This window comes from Heterodontus francisci, chromosome 26 (genome assembly GCF_036365525.1).
Source record: "Heterodontus francisci isolate sHetFra1 chromosome 26, sHetFra1.hap1, whole genome shotgun sequence".
NCBI classification, from domain to species: domain Eukaryota; kingdom Metazoa; phylum Chordata; class Chondrichthyes; order Heterodontiformes; family Heterodontidae; genus Heterodontus; species Heterodontus francisci.
In genome coordinates, this window is record NC_090396.1 from 43,354,709 (window position 1) to 43,378,278 (window position 23,570).

The window sequence follows — 23,570 nt, forward strand, 5'->3', positions numbered from 1 at the left end:
CCTCCATATTGGCCATACTTTCATTGGCGTTACTCTGTCGCCCCCTAGTTAACTCAAGCTGCTTCAGCTCTCTTTCTTAGCATTCTTTCTGGAATATTCTTTCTATCTATCTCTCTCCTCTCTCTCTCATTCCTTCTCCTGTCTTTCTCTTGCTCCTCTCTTTCTCTTCACGTTCCTTCTGGAAGACTCTCTCTTTCTCCCTCTCTCTTTCCTCAAATTTAAGTTTCCTCTGTTCCAAATGTATCTTTGCTAACAATACCTGTCGGAGTCTGCTTCTAACCCTGTTTCTGCTTCTTCAGATTCAAGGGAAAAATGGTTGGCCCCTAGCCTTAAAAGTTCAGATTCCCTAGCCTTGGCATGGACAGTGATCCCACACTGCTCAGCCATTTGCTTCAACTTCTCCATAGACAGTGCTTTTAACTTATCCCAAGTTACTTCACCCTGGCTTGGGGAGCTACTAGCTTCAGTTGAAGACATGTCAGTATTCAAGCACACACAACCAGAAGAAAACCTGTATTGAAATCTTACTCTTTTTTGATTGGGAACAATTTGGCTTCCCACTTCCAATTTCTCGTTTGTCTGTGGGTCAATTCTGGATGCTAGCACCAAAATTTCTCTTATGACCCGGTGAGAAGAGATCTAAGGTTCCCTTTCAGCCTTCAACACAGCCTACTCCCATGGGAGGTATAAAATTCTGTCCACTGTTTCTAATCATCAGTGTGTCCCTTTTCTGTTACCGTTACTAATCCTTATTTTCATAGATTTTAAAAACCCATTCCTGATGGTGCCATTCTTACTTGGAGGGCATATTGGGAAGTTACAAACATCATAGAATTTTACAGCATATAATTTCTGTGCCAGCTGTCTGAAAGAGAGTCCCATTACCCTGTCATTTCCCCATATCCTTTCAAGATTTTTTCAAATATTTATCCACTTCCTTTTAAGAGCTGCTTCCAACACTTGCTGGTAGGGCATTCCACATCCTAAAAAACTTCTGCATAAACAAAAATCTCCTAATCTCCCCCTTTGTTCTTTTGGTGATGGTCTTTTGTTTGTGCCCTTTAGTTACCAACTCACCAATCAGTGGAAATAGTTTCTTCCTACTTAGCTTTTAAAAAACTCTCATAATTTGGAAAAACTTTGTCAGATTTTTTCTTTGTTCATTTTAATGAAAACAGCCAGTTTCTCCAGTCTATTCTCATAACTGAACTCCCTCATCTCTGGTATCATTTTAGTGAAACTTTTCTTCACCCTGTCCAAAGCCTTGATAGAGTTCCTAAAGTAAGGCATTTGTTTATCATATGAATTGTGCATTTAAGTTTACCTAAATATGCCCAGGCAAAGCTAAAGATGAATGTGTCTCACACTGAGCTTGTTGACTAGGATTCCTGGCAGAACACAAGAACTATTTACTTGGTTGGGACAGGTCTTTGGGGATCTAAACTCTGCTGCAAAAGAAAAAATGATTTGGTAATCATTCATTTAGTAATCTGACTTCTACATAAGGGGACTGATGCTACGAGGCTGCATTTGTGGTACAGAGCCTTGCGGGTGATCTTCTGCACAATATTTTCAGTATGTTACAATTTTGCTGATCTAAATGAGGTTGTGCTTCAGGCAAAGAACAAGCGTCATTTTGAAAAGAAAAATTAGTTAGCTCAGATCCCAAGCTAAATGTCACAGGTTTTGACCATGCTCAACCTCCAACATGCTCCTTACCCATATAAACTTTGTATTCCTCTGGTCTGATCTGCTTTACTATAATCCTTGAAGCAAGTTTGTGATAATTGGAGTTGGTGGAGAGGTTTTATTTTTGCAGTGATCATCTATATAGGCTTTTATTTTGACTGTGCAGGTCTGCATTTTTGCAAAAGCATTCACTCTGCAAGGCAAAATTTTCCTGCAGTCTTTTCAGTTGCTCCTGTATAACGAGTTACAGCCAACAAAGCTATGAGGATAGGGTTTCTTTGGGTGATCCTGCTGTTCTGCATGAATTAGACGATGGCCATTTCATGATGCAGTAAAATTGTCAAGTGCAACAACACTTCAACGCAATTCACCAGTACCCAAGATATTTATAAATTTCCCCACTCCTGCCTAGGTGTAAGGTGTCAACCTTGGCAGTGGTGGTAGCAGTCTCGTGTTTGAGTCAGAAATTTACAGGTTCAAGTCCCATTCCAAGATTTGAGCATGTAATCTGAACTTACACTTCAGTGCGGTCCTAAGGGAGTGCTGTACATTTGGAGTTGCAAGGATGATTCTTACCTGTATGTAATAAATGGGTTTGCAGGTCATACCTGGTGGCTGTGCCGAGCAGTTGGCACGGGACTGGCACACATTATCATTCGGTTGGCCAGCTAAAAGCATGAAATAGGGTGTTACTGCTGCATGTCAAGAGCCTGTACCTGCAGCTTAAATAGCGCAATAGCGCACAAAAATCAAGCAGGGTGTAAGTCAGGCGTCTGGTCTGAACATACCCAATTGTCGTCAGCTGGGTTAGTTTAAAATCAAGGTTCGTATATTTTAACAATTTCTTTATTAAGTATATTCTTTTGAGGAAGAAGAAATGAGAAATAATGTTCCCAGTTATGGGGATGATTATTGTCTGGTGTGCTTATTCAGCTGGCATTAGTTGCTGCGACCGTCCTGCCCACATGATGGCATTAGTGAGAGGCTTGAACCATCCTGCTCGGCCCTCATTGGCACTGAACAGATAGTTTGATGGCCAGGGAGAGCAGAAAATTTGGCCCTCGGGCAGGAGAGAAGATCTGGGGTGGGCGGAGGGAGGGGGAATGTGCAAGCATTGCGACTGGCAAAGGAACAGAATATTGATATAGGTTTAGAGGCCAAATCCACTTAGCCCTAATAAAAAAATAAAAATAACTTTAATTGTTTTTCAGCAATCTGCAGCAGTTGAGCTCATTGTCGATTAAAATCACAATGGGGTCCTACAATGGGTGTAGAACCCAATTTTACATTTAAGTATTGAAGTAAAGCTCTCCCGTGTTTCAGGTGAGAGCACTGCCACCCAATTTGAGGCCTGCTTGAAAATCAAGTCGCACAGCCAATGAGCATGATTTATTCTTTTAAAACTTTTGTGTTTCAGTACTATGTTGTTTTCTAGCCTATACACACAGGTATGCCTATGGAAATCACCCTCATAATCCTTCCTTAAAACTATAGCCACCAAAAATAAAAGGACAATTTTAACGCTGGACGGGTGGGCAGGTAAAATCAGCTGTGTTCCACTTGGATCTTGCCATCTTCCAATTCAACCTGCTTGTCTGCACAGCCATATGGAAACTTAAGTATCAGTATTACCTTTCAGATCAACAGAGCAGATGATTTATTTGGACATGTGGTTTAAACCACGTTCAAGTATGCATGCCATTGCCTTGTCCATGAACTCCAAGCAACAGTGGCAAGGTGAGAGAGGGCTGAGGTTCCTGGAATCTCCACCAGATCCTCATACTTCTCAGGTCAGCAGGGAGGTACAAGTGTATCTTGGAAGGGAGGAGAAGTATCTGCCTCTACATCTGGGGGGCTCTTCTCAGGGCTGTCCTGGTGTGGACAGCAACTCCTTAGCCCCTCTGAAATTGATGCCATTGCCTCGAGTAGCTGAGACCACAGAGGAGGGTCCTGCACCTGTGCAGGAGTACCTCAGCATTCTGGGGTCCTAAAGGCCTCAGGCAACCAGAGCTCAGCTGCCAAGGCCAGCAGCCTGCCTCCACTGCAAATGAAATCACAGGGGTAGCACATTGTACATGTAAGAGATTTACGAAGAGCATCTAGCTGCACTTGGGGTTCATGGGTGAAAACAGTATGTAGATGTTAAGCCTCATGTTTGTTGTGCCATTCAATAAAGGGCTCATGTATTGTTGATACATCTCCTTCCAATCCTTGCTGCCCATTGAGGTTTCATCAGCAGCCTGCCTCCTTTAATGGGCATAAGCGATGGACTAAGCTGCATTCAGTCAGTGCCTCAGCCTTGCCAATGTGTGATGTGTACCTGGGCAATAGAGTTCAAAATGAAGGCGGCAACAGCAGGGCTGCATATAGGTAGGGTTTCACTGGAATGCTTCCAAAAGGTAGTAAGGGTTGTAAGAAAAGTCTGTGTATTAGCACCTCCCGAGCCTCCCTTATGCGTATTGCATTGTGCCTTGCCTGTGGTACATGAGTTCCATCATCGTGCATTGCATAGTCAGCTGCCTCCTCCACATCCTCATTGTTGAAGGCAACATCGGGATCGACGATGGCTTCATTGTTCCATGCCTCCCCCCTCTGCAGCACCAGATTGTGTAAAGCACAGCAGACCACCATGAAACATGAGATCCTTGCTGGGCATACTGAAGGGTGCCACCGGATCGACCTAGGCACCTGAATCGCATCCATGTCTTTAGTGGGTAGCTCTTGTCTCCCAGTATTCATCTCTGAAGGCACACTGGGAGCCAGAGAACTGTGGCACCTGGGGCTGCTGAAGTATGTAGGCATCATGGCTGCTTCCCTGGAAGTGTGCACATACCTGAAGGAATCACTTTCGATGGTCGCAAACTAGTTGGGCATTGATGGAATGGAAGCCCTTTCTGTTGATGAAGGCTGCTGGCTGGTCTATGGGAGCCTTGATGGCCACATGCGTGAGGTTGATGACATCTTGCACCTGAGGGAATCTAGCGATGGCCCCGAAATCAATGGACCTCTCCGCTTGACTGCCCAGATTAGTGGCACACAAAGTTGTCGGCCCTCTTGAACAGGACACTGGTCACCTCCTTGATGCACTGATGAACCGCAGTTTGGGAGATCTCACACATTTCTGTGCCACAGTACACAAGGCTACGAGCCAACTGCTGGAAAATGGGATTAGAATAGATAGGTGCTTGATGGCCGGCGCAGACATTGTGGGCCGAAGGGCCTGGTTCTGTGCTGTATGACTCTATGCCTCTCCAGTGGATCCCTGGAAAGATCCAGAGGCATATTAGTCGAGAGCCACAGTGATCTTCAGCGCTATTGGCATTGCTGTCCACCAATTTGGATCTCACTCATCCTGCAGCATGGCACACAGATCAGTGATGGCCTCCCTGGAGAGTCACAGTCTTCACTGACACTGACATTCAGATATCTGGAGGTAGTTGAACCTTGGATGGTGGACCATCTCCAGAGGATGCACACAGGAGGCTGCTGGCGTGCTCCTCTGTGCCCTTCTGTGGCATGCCCACCTCAAGGCTGGCCCTCTTGTTGGTCCTAAGGTTGCTGATGTGCCTCTGCCAGCACCTGCACCTCCCTCCCTCTCAGCTGCTGCTCCTACTAAACAGAGCCCCAAAGCCTGGGTGGATGAGGCCCATGGCAGGTTGCCCCTCTTCTTGTGCAAGGCCTCTGTCCAGACAGCACTGCCCCTTTTTCCTGATTTGTTTCTTTTCAGCAAGTGCCATTGCCCCAGTGGCACCCAGGCAGCATGCTGGGACTTTTACCCCCCTTCTGCCATCATTTGGCAATGCCCTCTGTGCACCACCCTCCCTGGCACAGTACACTGGCTCTCTCAACGGCTGACTGAGAGAACCAACACTGAGTTCCCGCTTGTTTGTTGCCTCCTTTAATCAGGCCAGGCTCTGAAGCCCCATGGTTCCCTTGCGCCATTAATAAAGCCCAAAGTGCACTGTAAAATTCTAGTTAATTGGCCTCTTAAATACTTCATTGCTCTCCTGCCGCATCCATGCGCGAAGTCCGCCCTCCATGTCAGCCACTGTCGGTAAAATCTGGAAACAACGTTATATGAACCCCACCACCCACCCCACCACCCCCACCCCCCCCCCCCCCCCCACCCCCCAATCCCCTGCCTCAGAACCTGTTCCAAGTGGCTCCGTAAAATTCCCGGCCAATGATTTTAGTTATAGCACAATAAAAGTCATGCACTTGTAAAAGTATGAATTGTTGTGCAGATTCTGGATTTCCAGGAGATGGGAATTTAATAATCATCAATTTGAGTAAATGGACTCTAAAGAAAAATTGAAGAGCATTCTAAACTCTAGCTAGATAGTTCACTTTAGTGTCTAATATTGATTTATGGATTGGTTGCCTTTCTCTTGAGCTTTTATATTCTATCTATACATTTTCATTGTTTGGAGCATTTTAATTGAATCCTTCCTGCCCAAAATCTATTTACATTAATCCCATGGCCTCCTTATTTTAATAATTTAATCAACTCTTTCAGTATAAGTATGGAAGAATGTAATAAGACGTTTTCTGTAAAGAAAAAAATGCTCTATAATTCCTTCCAAATAAATTATTCAATAGCTTTTGTGAACCAAATCAGCTGAACTTCACTTGACTGAAAATCACAAATAATGATTTCTGTATTCTTTTTGAAATTGCTGAAAGGAAGAATTGCTTTTGAATTTTAAAACCTGCTGCCTGGCAACAAACAATAATTAAATGCAATTATGCCTGTAAAATAGGTTACATGCTCATCGAAAATATTTTACTTTTACTACTAATTTTTACCTTAAATCTATAAAATTTAATTACTTCCTTTTTAAAATAATGCCATCGTCATTGATGAATGTTATTAACTATTGATGTTAAATTTCTGTATTATGATTATACGGGACAGCTTTTTTCTGGTGTTATTTGTGCAGTGTGACTAATCATATAATTCTCTAAAATGTAACAAGAGCAAAGTATTATTCTAGTATAATGAATATGTTGTGTTGACAATTTTTGTTATTCCCTTGCAAATCCGTTTTTTCTATATTGAAAGATGCTGAAAATTGAATGCATCCATTTGAAATAAGAGTCTGCATACCAATGCATTTCTTCATATGAAAAAGCCAGAAATTGTAACAAAGAAGCAGAAATTGTGCCAAGTAACAATTGTGAAAACAACATGCCCAGTTCTTCGCAGACTTCAAATGGTATTGGCTGATATCAATACTGAGTTAATCCTATACAGGCATGAGTGACTGGGATTGGATTCAGGATGGCTTCACCTCTCATTTTAAAAATTCTAATCTCAACTAAGGATAAGTACAAAGCCCATAAGCAATGGCTCAGTTTGGTTTAATCTACTTAACCAAACCCATCAAACTTGAACCTGGTAGGCCCTGATAAAATTGCTATTCCCACTTTAGCTGAATGTCAATTTCCATTTTCCTACCACATCATTGCAGGAGAAATATCTGAACAAAATATTGGGTTACTTGTGGGATGGAGTTCATACTGTACTCATTTGCAGTGAGTACACTTACACAAATTATTGGCAGCAGATTGATTCAGCAATTCCATTCTCTATTTTTGAATATGGAACTATTATATGGACTTTCAGCTTCTTTACAATGTTCTTGTCCTGAAATGTTCTCTGAAATGAGAATTGATGCTCAAGCTTTGATTGAAAGTCTATTTGCTAGATGCTGATAAATGAGAGTGGGCCAAGCCAAAGCAAATTGCAGTGCAGTGATGTGTCCTCAGTGCTTGTGACCATTTTTATACCTTTGGCTCACAAAGGCACTAGATTTCACAAAAAAACATTTAAATGAACACCCAGCACAATTTTGCACAATTGTCCTTGGTTTGCTCTTTTTCCCCTTGTATAGTTGTTTGGATTGGGAGCAATGGGAGTTCGGTAAAGAAAATTCAGGGACACAGGCCTTGTTCATATTTTTGCAATATTTAAAGCAACATTTTAAGAAATGTTTTGATTATATATTTTTCCATATTTCTGAAATTTGATATATTTTGGGGGGGAAATTGGGGCCTTCTCTTTATTCCTTCAGTTGAGTTTGTTTTTAATATGCATTATGTTATTATTTCATGGCTGAGCTGGTACAAGATGAAAGGAAGCATGCCAATGAGATTAGGTACCAAACTATATTTGCAGACCTTCATAAACCTATCTATGAATGACTAAGGACCTGCCTTGGATCAGCAGGAAGACAATTACAGAGCTTTACCATTGACTGTAAAGGAAATCTGCAGTTAAGTTGCAGCATAGGAATGGCACAGCAATGTTATGCAACATCACCATGCCCTCAGCACTGTGGTTTATTCATTTTAATGAGCTGGCCTCCTGAACTTTAAGATGCAGATTTAAGGCTGATTTTGAGGTCCCATCATCACTGCAACGGGACATCAAATCCGTCCCTGAATTACTTAACTTAAAAATAGATAAAAATACACTCAATTGTGCATCCTACAGTTCAATCTCTTTACTAGATGGTGATTAAAATATTAGCGATGATCTTAGCTTGAATAATTTGATAACCACATTACTTTTGAATCACAGATAGGATTCACCTCTGAGAATGTTATTGTAGAACATTCGCTATGTATTATTCATTGCACATAGAATCTTTGCAACCCCATTGTGATTTCTTCCTTAAATACAGAAGGGTTTTTGACCAAGTTAAATAAGCAAGAAAAGTGGTTGAGCAGAGTACTAGAAAGCAGATGATTGAGAGGTGCGCATCAGTTTGTTTTCTACTCAATGGTTACCAGCTCTATTATCTCTGACTCACATAGTGCAGTGAGAGAAACAGTACAGGAGTACAGAGTTCCCTTATTTATAGATCTATTTCTGATCTTTTGCCACTAAATTTTTTAATGGACTGCGATACTTGGTCAAGTATACTGAGAGAGGTGTTTTGTCACATGGGATCATGGATTTTTTTATTTTAAGTGGGTCAGATCAGACTTTAAGTACCTGGGGGTCAACATACATTTAACACATTTAATAGACTTCATAGTATCCTTCATTTGTAATCCTGATTCATGTACTGTTATGAAAGTGCTTCCATTTTTAAAAAATTTTGAGGAATTTTGTTTAAAATGGTAAAGATTCCATGAATGTTTTTTTTACAAGGGTCACTGAGAAGTCTTGTTTGAAAACAACTTTTACTGGAAATCACATGCCTTAAGTTCAAGAAACAATGGAAACCTTGGTGACTTGGGGAGATGTTTACAGAGAAGTGACATGTCAAGATTTATAGTGGTCAGGGGGTTCTGACTTGTTTGGGGTTTCGCTTCTCAGATATTATTTTTGTTCAGTTGGGCAGCGGACTGTGTTGAAAGCAATTGGAGGTCAGCCTGCTGAGAGATAAGACATCTTTCTCTACCTCTTTGAAAAACCTGTAAATACAGAATGGGATAACTGAAACCCCTGATGCCCCATTTCTCCTGGAAAACTTACCTGACTACTTCTCGACATCTCCAGAACGAACTGCTCCAGAAGAGGTCTGAGTGATCCATCTCCGTATACCCGGACGCCAGACCAAAAGGGACAACTGACATCCTTCCATATCTTCTCCTTTTTCTTCAAGTATTTGGCCAAAATTCACTCCCTCTATTAGTAAGAACTCATGTACAGAACCAGAAGGTTTCAACAGCCAGACTGGCAGCTGAGATCGCTGATGATAATGAGCTTGTTTACAAACACAAACTCTTTGTCCGTCAAACCTGAGAAGGATAGAAGGTGGGAGGGTGAAAAGAAGGCAAGTAGCCAGGGACAAGAAGGGACAGATGGGAATGTCCTGGTATCTCCTCCTCAGGCCAGAAAGAAGATTGTGACAAGGTGGGACACCTTCGTGCAGAATTCTGGAAGTTGCAGGATAAACCCATGGGACTTATTGGAGTACACAAAGCCAATGCAGAGAAAGGGGCTCGGACTGAGAGCACGACAGATCTGGCTGTAGTTCTGACTGCAGCTGTAAGGCCAAGTACAAAAACTACTGTGAATGCGGGGGTCATGAATAAGATACCTGAGAGTTATAGGGAATTCTTGTCAAAAGGAAAAGTAACTCCTTATCCCTCAAATAAGGCAGGTAAACCTATAGTTATACTTGGGGATACAGGAGCCACCCATACTCTTTTACTGGGGAAAGGCATAAATTTTCCACCAGAGAGCGCACTGAATGCCAAGGTTTTAATGAATAGTATCGGCGGGATGTATATACCGGTACCTTTGTATTGGGTGCACCTGGAGTGTGGTATAATGTCTGGAACGGTAACCGTAGGAGATGTCCATAGTTTGCCTGTAGATGGAGTTGACCTACTCCTGGGGAATAATTTGGCCGGAGCAAAAGTAGTAGCTTCTCCAGTAGTCATGGAAAGACCATGTGAAGTCAAAGAGACAAAACAGTTGCAGGAAAATGTTCCAGGATTTTTTCCTTCATGTATAGTGACCCGAGCAATGGCTAAACAAGTTCTGTAGCTGGAGGACAAATTGGCACCACAATCAGATAGCCGAATATCTGAAACTTTCTTGGGGATTTGAATAATCCAAAGGAAGTGTTCAATAAGTCTTCTCTGATCAAGGCTCAGCAAGCCGATCCAAAGTTAAATAAATTGGCACAATCGGCTCTAACGAAGCTGAGGCAAAGGGAGTTTCGGAAGGCTACTATATTAAAAATGGGATTCTGATGATGAAGTGGAGACTTCCTCACAGACCTGTAGATGAAGAGTGGACGGTTATTCATCAGATAGTGGTACCAACCAAGTATCGCTGGGAAATATTAAGGATAGCCCATGAAATTCCTATAGCGGGACATGTGGGGATTCCGAAGATCCAATCACATATAAGAACATAAGAACATATATGTGATTCACGTATAGGTGGAAATTATTACTGGTCAGGTCTTTGTAAAACGTGCCATACCAAATTAGCAACCTGCTATAAAACCGGCAACTCTAATTCCCATACCAGTTTTGGGGAACCATTTAGTAGGGTGTTGGTAGGCTATGTGGGACCTTGACCGAAAACAAAAGCGGGACATCAATATATACTCACTATTATGGATATGGCTACTTGGTTCCCAGAGGCCATTCCCTGGAGAACAGTTTCTGCTAAGGTAGTGGTAGAAAAGTTAATCCAGTTCTTCATTCGATATGGATTGCTGATTGAGATTCACTTGGATCAAGGTTCCAAGTTTATATCCAGAATTTTCCAGGAAGTTATGAGTAATCTGGGTATAATACAGTTAAAGTCTTCAGCATACCCCTCCACAACACAAGGGGCTTTAGAATGGTACCATCAGGCCCTCAAAACGATGATCAGGGCATACTGTCATGAAAAGCCCCATGATTGGGATAAAGGGCTGGAATTTCTTTTGTTTTCCACTAGGGATTCACCCAATGAGTCGACCGGTTTTAGTCCTTTTGAATTAGTTTATGGACATGCGGTAAGAGGTCCTATTAAATTAATCAAAGAAAGCTTTTAGAACAGAGGGATGAAACTCTGTGCTAGATTATGTATCCGTGTTCCAGGAGCTGCAAAGTAGCTCAGGAACACCTTTAAGCTTCCCAAACAACCATGAAGAAATGGGTAGACAAGCATGCCAAGACTGAACGTTTCAACCAGGAGATGATGTGTTAGTATTACTGCCTTTACAGGGTAAACCACTGAAAGCACGGTTCAGTGGACCATATGGAGTAGTCGAAAGGATTAGTCAAGTAAATTATTTGCTTGACACCCTAGATCGCCAGGAAAAGAATTGGCTCTGTCACATCAACATGTTGAAACAATATCACTGCCAGGAGGAGGATAAGCAAGCTCAGGTATGTCAGGTAGTAGGAACAGTGAAGGATGAACAGGATAGTAAGGACGAGGCAGAAGGAGGCCTAGACACAAATCCCAAATTGAACCTCCTACTATCCGGTTATCTAATACTGAATTGTTAGGGAGATTAGACGCTGTGCTTTCACATTTAAATGCAGAACAACGTGAAGGTCTAACAAGGCTACTCAAAGCATTTAAAGGAGTCTGTAGGGACAAACCAGGATGTACAAGCTTAGCCATATATGATGTGGATGTCGGTGAATCCTTTCCTATAAAACAGCATCCTTATCACTTAAGTCCAGAGAAACAGGCCCAGGTGAAAGCAGAAATTCAGTACATGTTGGAAAACTGCCTAATTGAACCAAGTGAAAGCAGGTGGAGTTCCTCAGTCATGATAGTGACTAAGCCTGATGATTCAACTAGCTTTTGCATAGACTACAGAAAGATTAATGCAGTAACAAAGGCAGACTCCTACCCAAATCCTTGCTTGGAAGACTGTATTGACAGAGTGGGCAGTGCCACATTTCTTACCAAAATAGATTTGTTAAGGGGATACTGGCAGGCTCCTTAAACACCCTGAGCTAAAGGAATATCGGCCTTTGTCACACCAGACAGTCTTTGCCAATGTCGAGTGATGCTATTCGGCTAAAAGATACCCCAGCAACTTTCCAGAGACTAATGAGCCACGTGGTAGCCAGTGTTCCTAACTGTGTGGTTTACCTTGACAATGTGCTGGAAGGACCACTTGGAACAACTTAAAGCTCTGTTTAGAAAATTACAGTTGGCTGCTTTGGTGATAAACCTTGCCAAAAGTGAATTTGAAAAAGCGTTGGTAACCTACCTATATAGTTGGGCAAGGACTAGTGTTAACAAGAACAACAAAAGTACAAGCATTGGTGGAGTTCCCTACCCCTAAGACTAAGCAACAATTCATGAGGTTTTTGGGGACGTGCAGTTTCTACCACAAATTTTTGTACTATAGCTGCTTTACTGACAGATTTGCTACAAAAAAAGGAAAACCAAGGTAGTATGATGCGGGGATGCCAAGCATCTTTTGAGAGGCTGAAAGCCATTTTGATTAATGAACCAGTGTTGGCTGCTCCAAATTTCACTAAGCCCTTCAAGGTAGCAATTGATGCTAGTGACCTGGGGGCTGGTGCAGTCCTGTTACAAGATGATGAATTAGGCATAGAGAGGGCAGTGGGATACTTTTCCAAAAAGCTAAATCGACACCAATAGAGATACTCAACAGTGGAAAAAGAAACCCTGGGTTTATTACTAGCTGTTTAGCATTTTGAATTCTATGTCCGCTATGACGATAGAGAGACACTGGTATATACTGATCATAACCCCCTAGCCTTGGTGGAAAAATTCAAAAACCAGAATGCCAGACTATTTCAATGGAATTTACTATTGCAACTCTATCACTTAAAGATTATCCACATTGCATGGAAAAATAATGTAATTGCTGATGCTTTGTCAGGAATTTAACTTTGCTTTGAGTTATCTGAGTAAAAAGATAGTGCAAAGCAGAACTGTATTTGTTACAGGTAAAGAGTGAATGGGAATGAGTATGTAAATGTGTTTTAATTTTTTTTCATCTTGTTTTTCCATAATTAGTAATGAAACACATTAAAAAATGTCATTTCATTCCTCCAAGGATGGAAGTGTTATGAAAGTGCTTCTATTTTTAATTTTTTTTTTTGATGACTCATGTTTTAGAATTGAAGAGATTCCGTGGATGTGTTTTTTTAAAGGTCAGTGGAAGCACTTCAGAACTTGAGGTTTTGTTTGAAAACAACTTTTACTGGATGTCACATGCCTTAAGCTAAATCAGCAACAGGAACCTGGTGGCCAGGGTAGGTGTTTACTGAGAAGTGACACGTCAAGATTTATGGTGGTCAGGAGGTTTTGACTTGTTGGGAGTGGACTGTTTTGAAGACAGTTGGGTTTACAGTCTGCTGAAAGAAACACCCAGCTCATCTTTCCCCCATCTCTCTAAGAGACCCTGTAAAATCCAGTGTGTGATAGCTAAAACCCTGATGCCGCATTTCTCCTGAGAAACTCCTGGAAAGCCTGCCAGATTAATTCTCGATGCCACCTGAAAAGAGCTGCTCTGGAAAAGATCTCAGCGACCTGTCTCCATGTAGTTGGATGCTAAACTAAAGGACAACTGATATCCTTCCGTATCTTCTCCTTTTCCTTCAAGAATGAACAAGTATTTGGCCAAAGTATTTTTTTGTCTTTTTGTAAAGTGAGTCTCAGCAGAGAAAACTTTTTTTTATCTCACCGGTCTGTGTCTGTCTCTGCCTGTGTCTCTGTCTGTGTCTGTGGGTGTTGTGTATCTAGAAGGGAATATCTATTTACATTCATATTTCAAACTTTGTGTTAATGCTTTGCATCTTTACTGGATAAGCCTTGTTTTATAATAAACTGATAGTTTATTGAAGAAACCTGGTTGGTGTATTTTATCCTGGGATAAAGTGTAGAGTGTATGATTGGCCGTATCAGTAACTGGGTAAACATTTAAATATGTGTTGTGACCTGTGGAGAAGTGGAACTAGAGAAAGACAGTGCACTCCTCCCGGCTCAGTCGTAACAACAGATATCTTTCTGCAAACATTTGAAGGCCATGTGACAATGCAGTGGAGTATCTCAACAGATGTAGTTTATATTTCCCATTGTTATTTTGTTTTGCTATAAATCATAGAATGAACAATACTGAAGGTGAAGATTTCCAGCATCCGCAGTAGTTTGCTTTTATATTACTGAAGGTGGCTATTTGACCCAATGTTCCTACGCTGTTACTATATCTTCAACTGGACCTACCTTCCTCTATCTTCATCTCTATCTCTCGCTTGTCCTTTCCCCATATCTTTTTTATATTCATCCTTTTCAAATAATTATCCACTTTTCTTTTAAATGATATAGTTTCTGCCTCAATAGCGACTTGTGGTAAAGAATTTCATGTTTTATTAACTGTGTGAAAACATGTCTTCTAACTTTCCCCTTTATTCTTCTAATAATATTGAGTTTATACCCCTTTTTACTGACTCCTAAAGCCTTGCCATCTCAAAAACATGCATAGTTTTAAAAACCTCTATTAGATTTCCTCCTAAGCCTTCTCCGTGTAAAAAGCCCAAAATTTTCAAGCCATCCTTCATTACAATAGCATCTTATTTTTTGTATCACTCCAGTGAAGCTTTGCCTTACCCTTTCCATAGTTCTCATTTCCTTCCTGAAATGTAATACTCCAACAGTGACTGAATCAATGTCTTGATCCTCTTAAGTGTTACCATTCCCCATATGTCTTGGGCACAATAGAAAGTTTTGCCCTGTTTCTGTTGGATAAGGATGAAAAATGCGCAAAGAAAATGATAAAATTCTGTGCTGTGGTCTGTAATAGTGTGCTTTTACTTGCATGATCTTTTCAACAGATTGGGTTGTTGCCTCTATGAATAGGTTTATGCTGGTGAAAGGCTAACTTCAGCTAATCCTAACTGGAGTAATAGGAAACTCAGTCACTGTTACTTTTGGAGATTTCACTTTGACTATATATTTCTCTCACAGCAGCAGGCATTCTATCGAACAGACTTCACACAACTTCACGAACTCATGGGCAGTGGGAAGGAATCACTAATATTCATGAAAAAGAGAATCCGGAGATTGTCAACACAATGGATTTTGGCAGCTCAGAACCTCAAACAGAAACTTGATGTGAGAAAGAGGCAACGGAAAAAGGTGAATAGGTAGTGGAATCTGAATAGGCATTGGGTATTGGATTCAGGCATAATCCTAATCCAATACACAACTCCTATTCAGCCATAATATAAGAGTAATGTTTTTGATAAGTTACTTATGTTTTATTCCTCTGTACTGAGTTATTTAACTACATAGTATGTGTAGTGATATTTAGGAAGGTAAGAAAATCAAAACCTTTGCATCAAAAGTCTATGTTCACTTCCACATCACTTGCTTATCCTCTAATTTACTTCCCAAACTTCTATGATAAAGAAATTTATTTAAAGAAATATTTCTACAGCCCTCGATCCTATTTCTCAACAGATATTGATCTAGCTCTGTTTTAAAACTGCCAATTGATCCTGAATCAACAGGGAGTTTGTTCCATATGTCTACTATCTTATGGGGGATGAAACAATTTTTTTTCTAATCTCCAATTTTGTTCAAGACAAGTTTGAAGGCAATTTCTATTGCTCACTAGCTCCAGGCATCAGAATACACCTTTTACAGCTGTTTGATAAATACAGGCAAAATAATGTGAGAATTGAATGGTTATGTGAAATAAACTGCAGATGAAGTGGTTGATACAACTCAATATGTTCATCATTGTTTTGGGTATCTGTTTTGTTAATTATATTCTAAGATTTATTTTCATTATTTCTATTGACTTACTGCTCTGACTCATACTTACATTTTGACAAATGTTATTCTACTATTTGATCCTCTTTGGTTTCATACTTTTTATTGCTGAAGTCTACTTGTATGGCTTCTTGCCCTTTACAGGGGCTGCACTGCTTCTCAAAAAAGAATGTTACTAAATAAGAGCTCACATGGATAATTTAAATGTATCAAATATAGTAGCTATATGTGAGCTTTAATGATTAAAATAATGTTTTTTTGGAATAACTTTTAAGATGCCCTGTAGATTTACATGAGTAGGCTCGCTGATGGTTTAGTGACTAGGTTCACTAGATGATATGCTCCCAAACCATACACAACAGAGCTGACGGGTTTGATCTTTGGTCTGCTGAGTAACTGCTCTCAGCTTCTTAGGCACTTGGATACATAGATTAATCTCAGTGCTAAGGGCTAGGAATAATCTGCTAAATTGCTGCTCCTCAAGATAACCAAGAAGCAATCGAAAAGATGACATCTGCTTGAAATTACATGTGTGTTGCCAGGTGCAGACATAACCAAAGTATTTTCTGACACACTCCCACCATCAGATAGGATGCCAACACTTCCTATCAAGACTCATAAATGAAGATAGACACTTGAGCAAGATGCCAGAGGTCTGTCAGCACTCTAAACACTCCAGAAAAAGTGTCTTGAAAGGAGAAAAAGGCAGAAGCTTTGTGTGGAAAAAAATCCCTTAATGTTATCTACCAGAACAACTTACATTTGTATAGTGCCCTTAAAATTGAAAAACATCCCACGGCATTTATCTCGAAAATGCTGGTTTCAAATGAAGATTATTGGTGTGTCATTACATTTTCTTGACCTAATGCATGAATTAAGCAATTTTATGTTGTGATAGAAGATTGGAATATTCTTTTAACCCATCGATAATCTCAGAAATTATCTGTCACCATGTAAAATAAAGTGCAAGACTAGACAACAAAATAGATGTTTTTGTTTTTATGAAATCACCAAGGATATATAAACTTTCTTTTGAAAAGAGTACTATAACCATAGAATTATAGTATGATATAGCACAGAAGGAGACCATTTGACCTGTCATGCCTGACCAATAATCATTCATCTAACTTCTGACAACACAATTACTTTTTCTTATATTTTGTGCTCTTTTAAGCTTTTTGTAATGTTGGTGAAGAATGGCATATTGTCTTTTATGTCTGCCACAAATTAATCCCATAAAGAAGGATGACCTAATGATAGAGACACATGAAAAGTTTGCATGAGCTAACACCCAGCACGATAAAGTTATTTGTTCTGGCTAGAGCATCTAAAACTTGCGGTCATAGTCTCAATATAGGGGTCAGCCATTTAGGACTAAGATGAGGAGAAAGAGACTTGAGCTGGAGTAGTTCCTCTTCAAGCAGAGAAGGCTGAAATGAGATTTGGTAGAGGTGTTTTAAATCATGAAAGGTTTAGATAGAGTAAATAAAGAGAAACTGCTTCCAATGGCTAAAGGGTTGATACCAGTTGCACAAATTTAACCTGATTGGCAAAGGAAGCAGTGGTGACATGAGGAAAAACTTTTTTATACAATAAGTTGTTAGGATTTGGAATGCACTGACTGATGGGGTGGTGGATACAGATTCAATAGTAGCTTTCAAAAGGGATTTAGATTTTTACCTGTTCTTTGGCCTCCTTATCTCGAGAGACAATGGGTAAGCGCCTGGAGGTGGTCAGTGGTTTGTGAAGCAGCGCCTGGAGTGGCTATAAAGGCCAATTCTAGAGTGACAGGCTCTTCCACAGGTGCTGCAGAGAAATTTGTTTGTCGGGGCTGTTACACAGTTGGCTCTCCCCTTGCGCCTCTGTCTTTTTTCCTGCCAACTACTAAGTCTCTTCGACTCGCCACACTTTAGCCCCGCCTTTATGAGGAGAAAGAAAATTACAGGGATATGGGGAAAGATCAGGAGAGTGGGAAAAACTGGATTTATCTTCAAAAGAGGCAGCACAGACTCGATGGGTTAAATGGCCTTCTTCTGTGCCATACTATTCTATGATTCTATTAATCTATTACATGATTCTAAATATACAGCAAACTATAGAAAATTATGTACAGTTGTTGATTTTTTTTTTAATACATACACTACTTGGATAATTCTGGTACATGTAAGACATCACTTAAAGCATGATAACCAATTTTTGTCTTTTGTACATGAACAACAACAAAAACTTATATTTATATAGTACCTTTAACATAAAACATCTCTAGGCTTCACTGAAGCATTGTAAAACAAAATAAAACACTGAGCCACATAAGGAGATAGTATGTCAGGTGACCAAACGCTTGGTCAAAGAGGTAGGTTCTAAGGAGTGCCTTAAAGGAGGAAAGCGAGGTGGAGAGGTGTAGGGAGGGTATTCCAGAGCTTAGGACTGAGGCAACCGAAGGTGTGCCATCAATGGTGGAGCAATTAAAATCAGGAATGCTTAAGAGGCCAGAATTAGAGGAATGCAGATATCTTGGAGGAAATTACAGCGATATAGAGGAGTGAAAACAAGGATGAGAATTTTAAAATCAAGACGTTGCTTGACCAGGAGCCAATGTAGATCAGCAAGCACAGGGGTGATAGGTGAACGGGACTTGGTACAACGGGCAGCAAACTTTTGGATGAACTCAAGTTTCTGGAGGAAAATTTGGGGAAGACCAGCCAGGAATGCATTGGAATAGTCAAGTCCAGAGGTAACGAAAGCATGAATGAGGGTTTCAGCAGCAGATGAGACAGGGTGAAGTCGGGCAATGTTACGGAGGGGGAAATAGGTAGTCTTAGTGGTGGCGCGAATATGAGGTCAGAAGCTCAACTCAGGGTCAAATGTGACACCAAGGTTGCAAACAGATTGGTTTAATCTCAGACTGTTGCCAGGGGGAGGGATTGAGTGCAGGAGCAGAAGGACCTGTCATTGTAGGTGGCAGGACAGGTTGAGAGAGCAGTTAATAAAGCATACAGCATCCTGGGCTTCGTTAAAAGGGTCAAGAGCAAAAAGGTTATGTTGAACTTGTATAAGACACTAGTTCAGCCTCAGCTGGAGTATTGCATCCAGTTCTGGGCACCACACTTTAGGAACGATGTGAGGGCATTGGAGAGAGTACAGAAAAGATTCATGAGAATGGTTCCTCGGATGAGGAACTTCAGTTATGAAGATAGATTGGAGAAGTTAGGATTGTTTTCGTTGAAGAAGAAAAGGCTGAGAGGTGATTTGATAGAGATATTCAAAATCATGAGGGGTCTGGAGAGAGTAGATAGAGAGAAACTGTTCCCATTCGTGAAAAGATCAAGAACGAGAGGGCACAGATTTAAAGTATTTGGTAAGAGAAGCAAGTGTGATGTGAGGAAAAACTTTTTCACGCCGTGACTGGTTAAAGGTCTGGAATGCACTGCCTCTGAGTGTGGTGGATGCAGGTTCAATTGAAGCATTCAAAAGGGAATTAGATTGTATATGAAAAGGAAGAATGTGCAGGGTTCGTGGAGAAGGCAGGGGAATGGAACTGAGTGAATTGCTCTTTTGGAGAGCTGATGCGGACACGATGGGCCAATTGGCCTCCTTCTGCACTGTAACAATTCTGTGATTCTGTGGAGTCAGTAGGTAGGGAATGGAGTTTGAAGCGGGGACTAAAAATAATGGCTTCTGTCTTCCCAATATTTAATTGGAGGACATTTCTGCTCATCCAGTCCTGGATGTCAGATAAGCAGTCTGATAAGTTAGCAATAGTGGAGGAGTTGAGAGAGGTGGTGGTGAAATCAACATGCGTGTGAAAACTAACATTGCACTTTCGAATGAATGAAAATATAGAAAGCATGTATTAAAAATCTACTGTCAACATGCATTTCCAGTCAACTTTTGGATTATATATTCCTAAGCCCACAATTAAATAGAAACTAAAATAAAAGCAAAATACTGCGGATGCTGGAAATCTGAAATAAAAACAAGAAATGCTGGAACCACTCAGCAGGTCTGGCAGCATCTGTGGAAAGAGAAGCAGAGTTAACGTTTCGGGTCAGTGACCCTTCTTCGGAACTTTTTTAAATAGAAGCTGCCTATTGAAACATGTCACACTATAATTACGTGCTCCTGTCAGTGGTGATGCTGTAGCACCACAATTTTGTGTCTCTTACATCCTCAGACTATACGGCAGAGGAACCCCTATGCTCCAACCAATTCCACTTCTCTGCTTTGCAGATTGCAATAAGATTTTCTATTTAGTGATAAATAATAATATAATAACACATATTATATAAAAAGGTCAGAATGTATGACTGCATTATATCTGTGTACCCTGTTGCATTAATCCCTGCCTTCTAACCCTGTTTCGCCTGCAGACTACACTTGGTTTTCACTCCCCGTATCACTATTCTCCTTACCCCACTTCAACTGAAGACTACAATTGGCCTTGACTCCATGTGCAACACTACAGGAAATTGATCAGTAATATATTAAAATGTGTATATGGTCACATATCCCTTGAAAGTTAAAATGCAAACATTGCCACAGAGAACCTATTGTATTATTTCTCTGTGATGGTAGTAGGTAGTACTCTAAAAGGATTTCCAATATTAATCTAATCCCTGGCTGATAACACCACTTTGTGCATTTATATAGTTCAAGCCTCCCGCCACTGGTGGTGCTTTTAATATAGCTTACACATCACAATCTTTAACAATAAACCTACATCCTTTTTTTGTTATGAAGATGAATCTTTGTCTCTGAGGAATTTTCTTCCCACTCCCTTCCTTCTGTTCTCTGTGCAGTGAATCATGTTTGGCTGGGAGTGGGAGAGGGAGCGGGAGGGGGAGGGGAACCACCAGGTATCCACCAATATTATTTTTTGCCACTGACTACCTGTAGATGTAAGAATCTATTCTTGCTGTTCCTCTCATGATTTTCCCTCACTCCCTGAGAGAAGTGTCTGCTTTGTATTCACCCTTTATTCACAGTGGCACATCTGAGGTCTGGGACTCGGCTCATTTTGTGCCACTCCAGCTCCTTTAAAGGGAGGGTGATGGAGGTTGCATGGGTGTTATCTCAAAATAAAATATTTGGGAGGGTGTGCTCAGTGCCTGAAAGAGTCAGGATGTGCCATGCCAAATGGTATATCTTTTGCAATGCAAATTTTTACAATGCCTTATCAGATGTTTCATTAAAATCAAGATGACAATTTTGTAGTGCTGGACATGGTTAGTAGTGCTGCAACATTATTGCATCATTATTCATGTCACTACTGCATTCTGTTTACTAACCTGTAGATCAAATAAAAATGCCTCTTTAACATGTAATTTTTTTTAGATTGAATGGACCTTTCATCAACAGTCTATTGATTCTTACTGATCAATACAGATAGGCCAGACAAACCTGATATACTGTTCAGACAGTGGAAGACTGATCTATCCAGCAATGTACTGAGATGCTTCATTTCTGTTGATGCGTGCAAAAGAAAACACTGCACGTTCACACAGTCAAAATTTATGCAATAATCATGAAGCAGAAAGGTGTCTCAATTGATTAGGGTGCAAACTTGGACATTAAGTGACCTCTGGAGTCAATGTTCTTTGCTATGTGAATGCAGATACTGTGAAATACAGCCAGGAAGTATGGCAGGATAGCTGAGTGATTCCCATCAGAGCTCCACAGTAGCATGAACCCTTCAACTCTCAGCTTTCAAGTAGAGTGAAGCATGGCAGAAGCTGCATAGATTAGATCCAGATTGCTGATCCACATTGATCAACCAAATGCTTGCTTCAATGATTGACATCTCCCTACTTCAAAACTCTGAAATCTTACTATGTGTGGAATTTCTTTCTTTCACAGATCTTGGTTCACCTGGGCTTCTTGACAGAGGAAGCAGGAGATGTTTTCAGCCCTGTTGTGTCGAAGGGTGGCCCATTGGGCGAGTTGGTTCAATGGGCTGATATCTTAGCCACTCTGTATGTGTTGGGCCACAGCCTGAAGATCTCAGCTACTCTAAGGGAGCTACAAAGGTACTGTATTTATCAGTCACTTTAATACTGAATTTAGGGTTTTATGTTTGCAATATTTGTTTTAAATTCTCAAACGAGATTTATTGTTAAACAGTAGCAGTGCTGGATATGTATTCAAGGATGACAATATTTGTGCAAAATACTTTATGTGCTGGAATTCTGAAATAAAAACAGAAAATGCAGAAAAAATGTAGGTCAAGCAGCACCTGTAGAGACAAACAGAGTTACCCTCTGCTCACAGATGCAGCTGACCTGCTTAGTATTTCAGTCATTTTCTGATAATATTTGGGATCTGAAGCTGTGTGTTAATCACTAGGTTGGCAAAAACAAAAAACATTGAACACTGCAGCCATTATACCTCAACACAATATTAGAAACTATATGCTACAAGATGGAACTGGGGGAGGGAGTTACATTGACATAATTTTATGGTTTCTTATTAATGTAAAGACATATTAAAAAGTAACATTTTTGAATACATTTCCCAAATGAAAGCTCTTCCCCATGCAGTTTGAATGTTAACATTTGGAAATATAGATTCTATCGTACATGGTTTGCATATTCATCATGGAAATAAAAATGAGAGCTTCTTCCGAAGTGGGTGTACTTTGTAGCTAACCCTATTTCGCTCTCGCCTTGTCTTATTGGAGTATGTGCTTGAGGAATGACCCTTTACTTTTTCTGTCTTGACTTGATAAGTGAACCTTTTTGGAACTTTAGCTATAAATTATGTTGTCATGGTCTTTGACAGGCATTATGAATGGTTGAATAAGTAATAGAATAAAAGGCAACATAACACTAACTTGGATAATGGTTCTACATTTAAAGCTGCTCATGAAAGATACTGAAGTATAGGTTTTATTAACGGTAAAGCAAAATTTATCCAGTAATTAGCAAAGTCATATAGAAGGAAAGACCTAGGTTCCATCATTCTCCTGCACTTAGTTAGCTGAACTCAGTTAACCATCGGCACCCTTGGGTGGGCAGTGAAACATCAACCAGCATTCCAACTCCTGGGGCCGGATTTTCAAAGGGCTGCAGGGTCAGGACCCGGTGCAGACGAGATTTAAAATTGCAGACCTGGAGGTCGTCTCTGGAATCCAAAGCCTCTGGGACAGTCCGAAATTTTCAATGTGAGGCCTGGGGGGATGGGGAGAGGGAACAGGGAAGCTACTCACCTCCAATTAAGGGCCCATTAAGCCCATGAAGAAGCTCGTGAAGGACATTGTTGGAGGGTTGTCCACACTGCAGATTTCAAAGGCGACTCCAGCGGATCTGGCCAGTCTGGTGCACAATACTGCACAGCTGTCAGACTCAAAGTGGGCAGGGGCAAACTTCATTCCTGCAAGATTAAATGTTTTGGGTCCATGCGAATCTTGCACCAGACCAAACGCAGGGCATTTTCTTTTCCTCTCACCTCTTTATTCAGCTGGCCCTCCTTGAAGCTGCCTGCTCTCATCAGCAAGGCAGAGGCAGGTCCCATCATCGCTGCTGCCTGCCTTTACCGCGTGAACTCTTCAGGCAGCTTCCACCTCCTGTAGACACTCGTCACCACAAATTGGGCACCAAGCTCACCTCCTGCCCAATTAGGGCATTACCATTTGAAGATCACATTGCACTAAAGA

At 40.8% G+C, this 23,570-nt stretch overlaps 1 protein-coding gene across 2 annotated transcripts in view; it reads left to right on the forward strand.

Annotated features, from left to right (window-relative positions):
* LOC137384291 (alpha-1,6-mannosylglycoprotein 6-beta-N-acetylglucosaminyltransferase B-like) overlaps window positions 1-23,570 on the forward strand; it is a 994,997-nt gene that overhangs the window by 618,090 nt on the left and 353,337 nt on the right. For both annotated transcript variants that reach the window (XM_068058117.1, XM_068058116.1), the window contains 2 exons: window positions 15,110-15,280; window positions 21,776-21,945. In XM_068058117.1, the coding sequence (XP_067914218.1) occupies window positions 15,110-15,280; window positions 21,776-21,945 (341 nt within the window). The remainder of the gene's footprint in view (window positions 1-15,109; window positions 15,281-21,775; window positions 21,946-23,570) is intronic.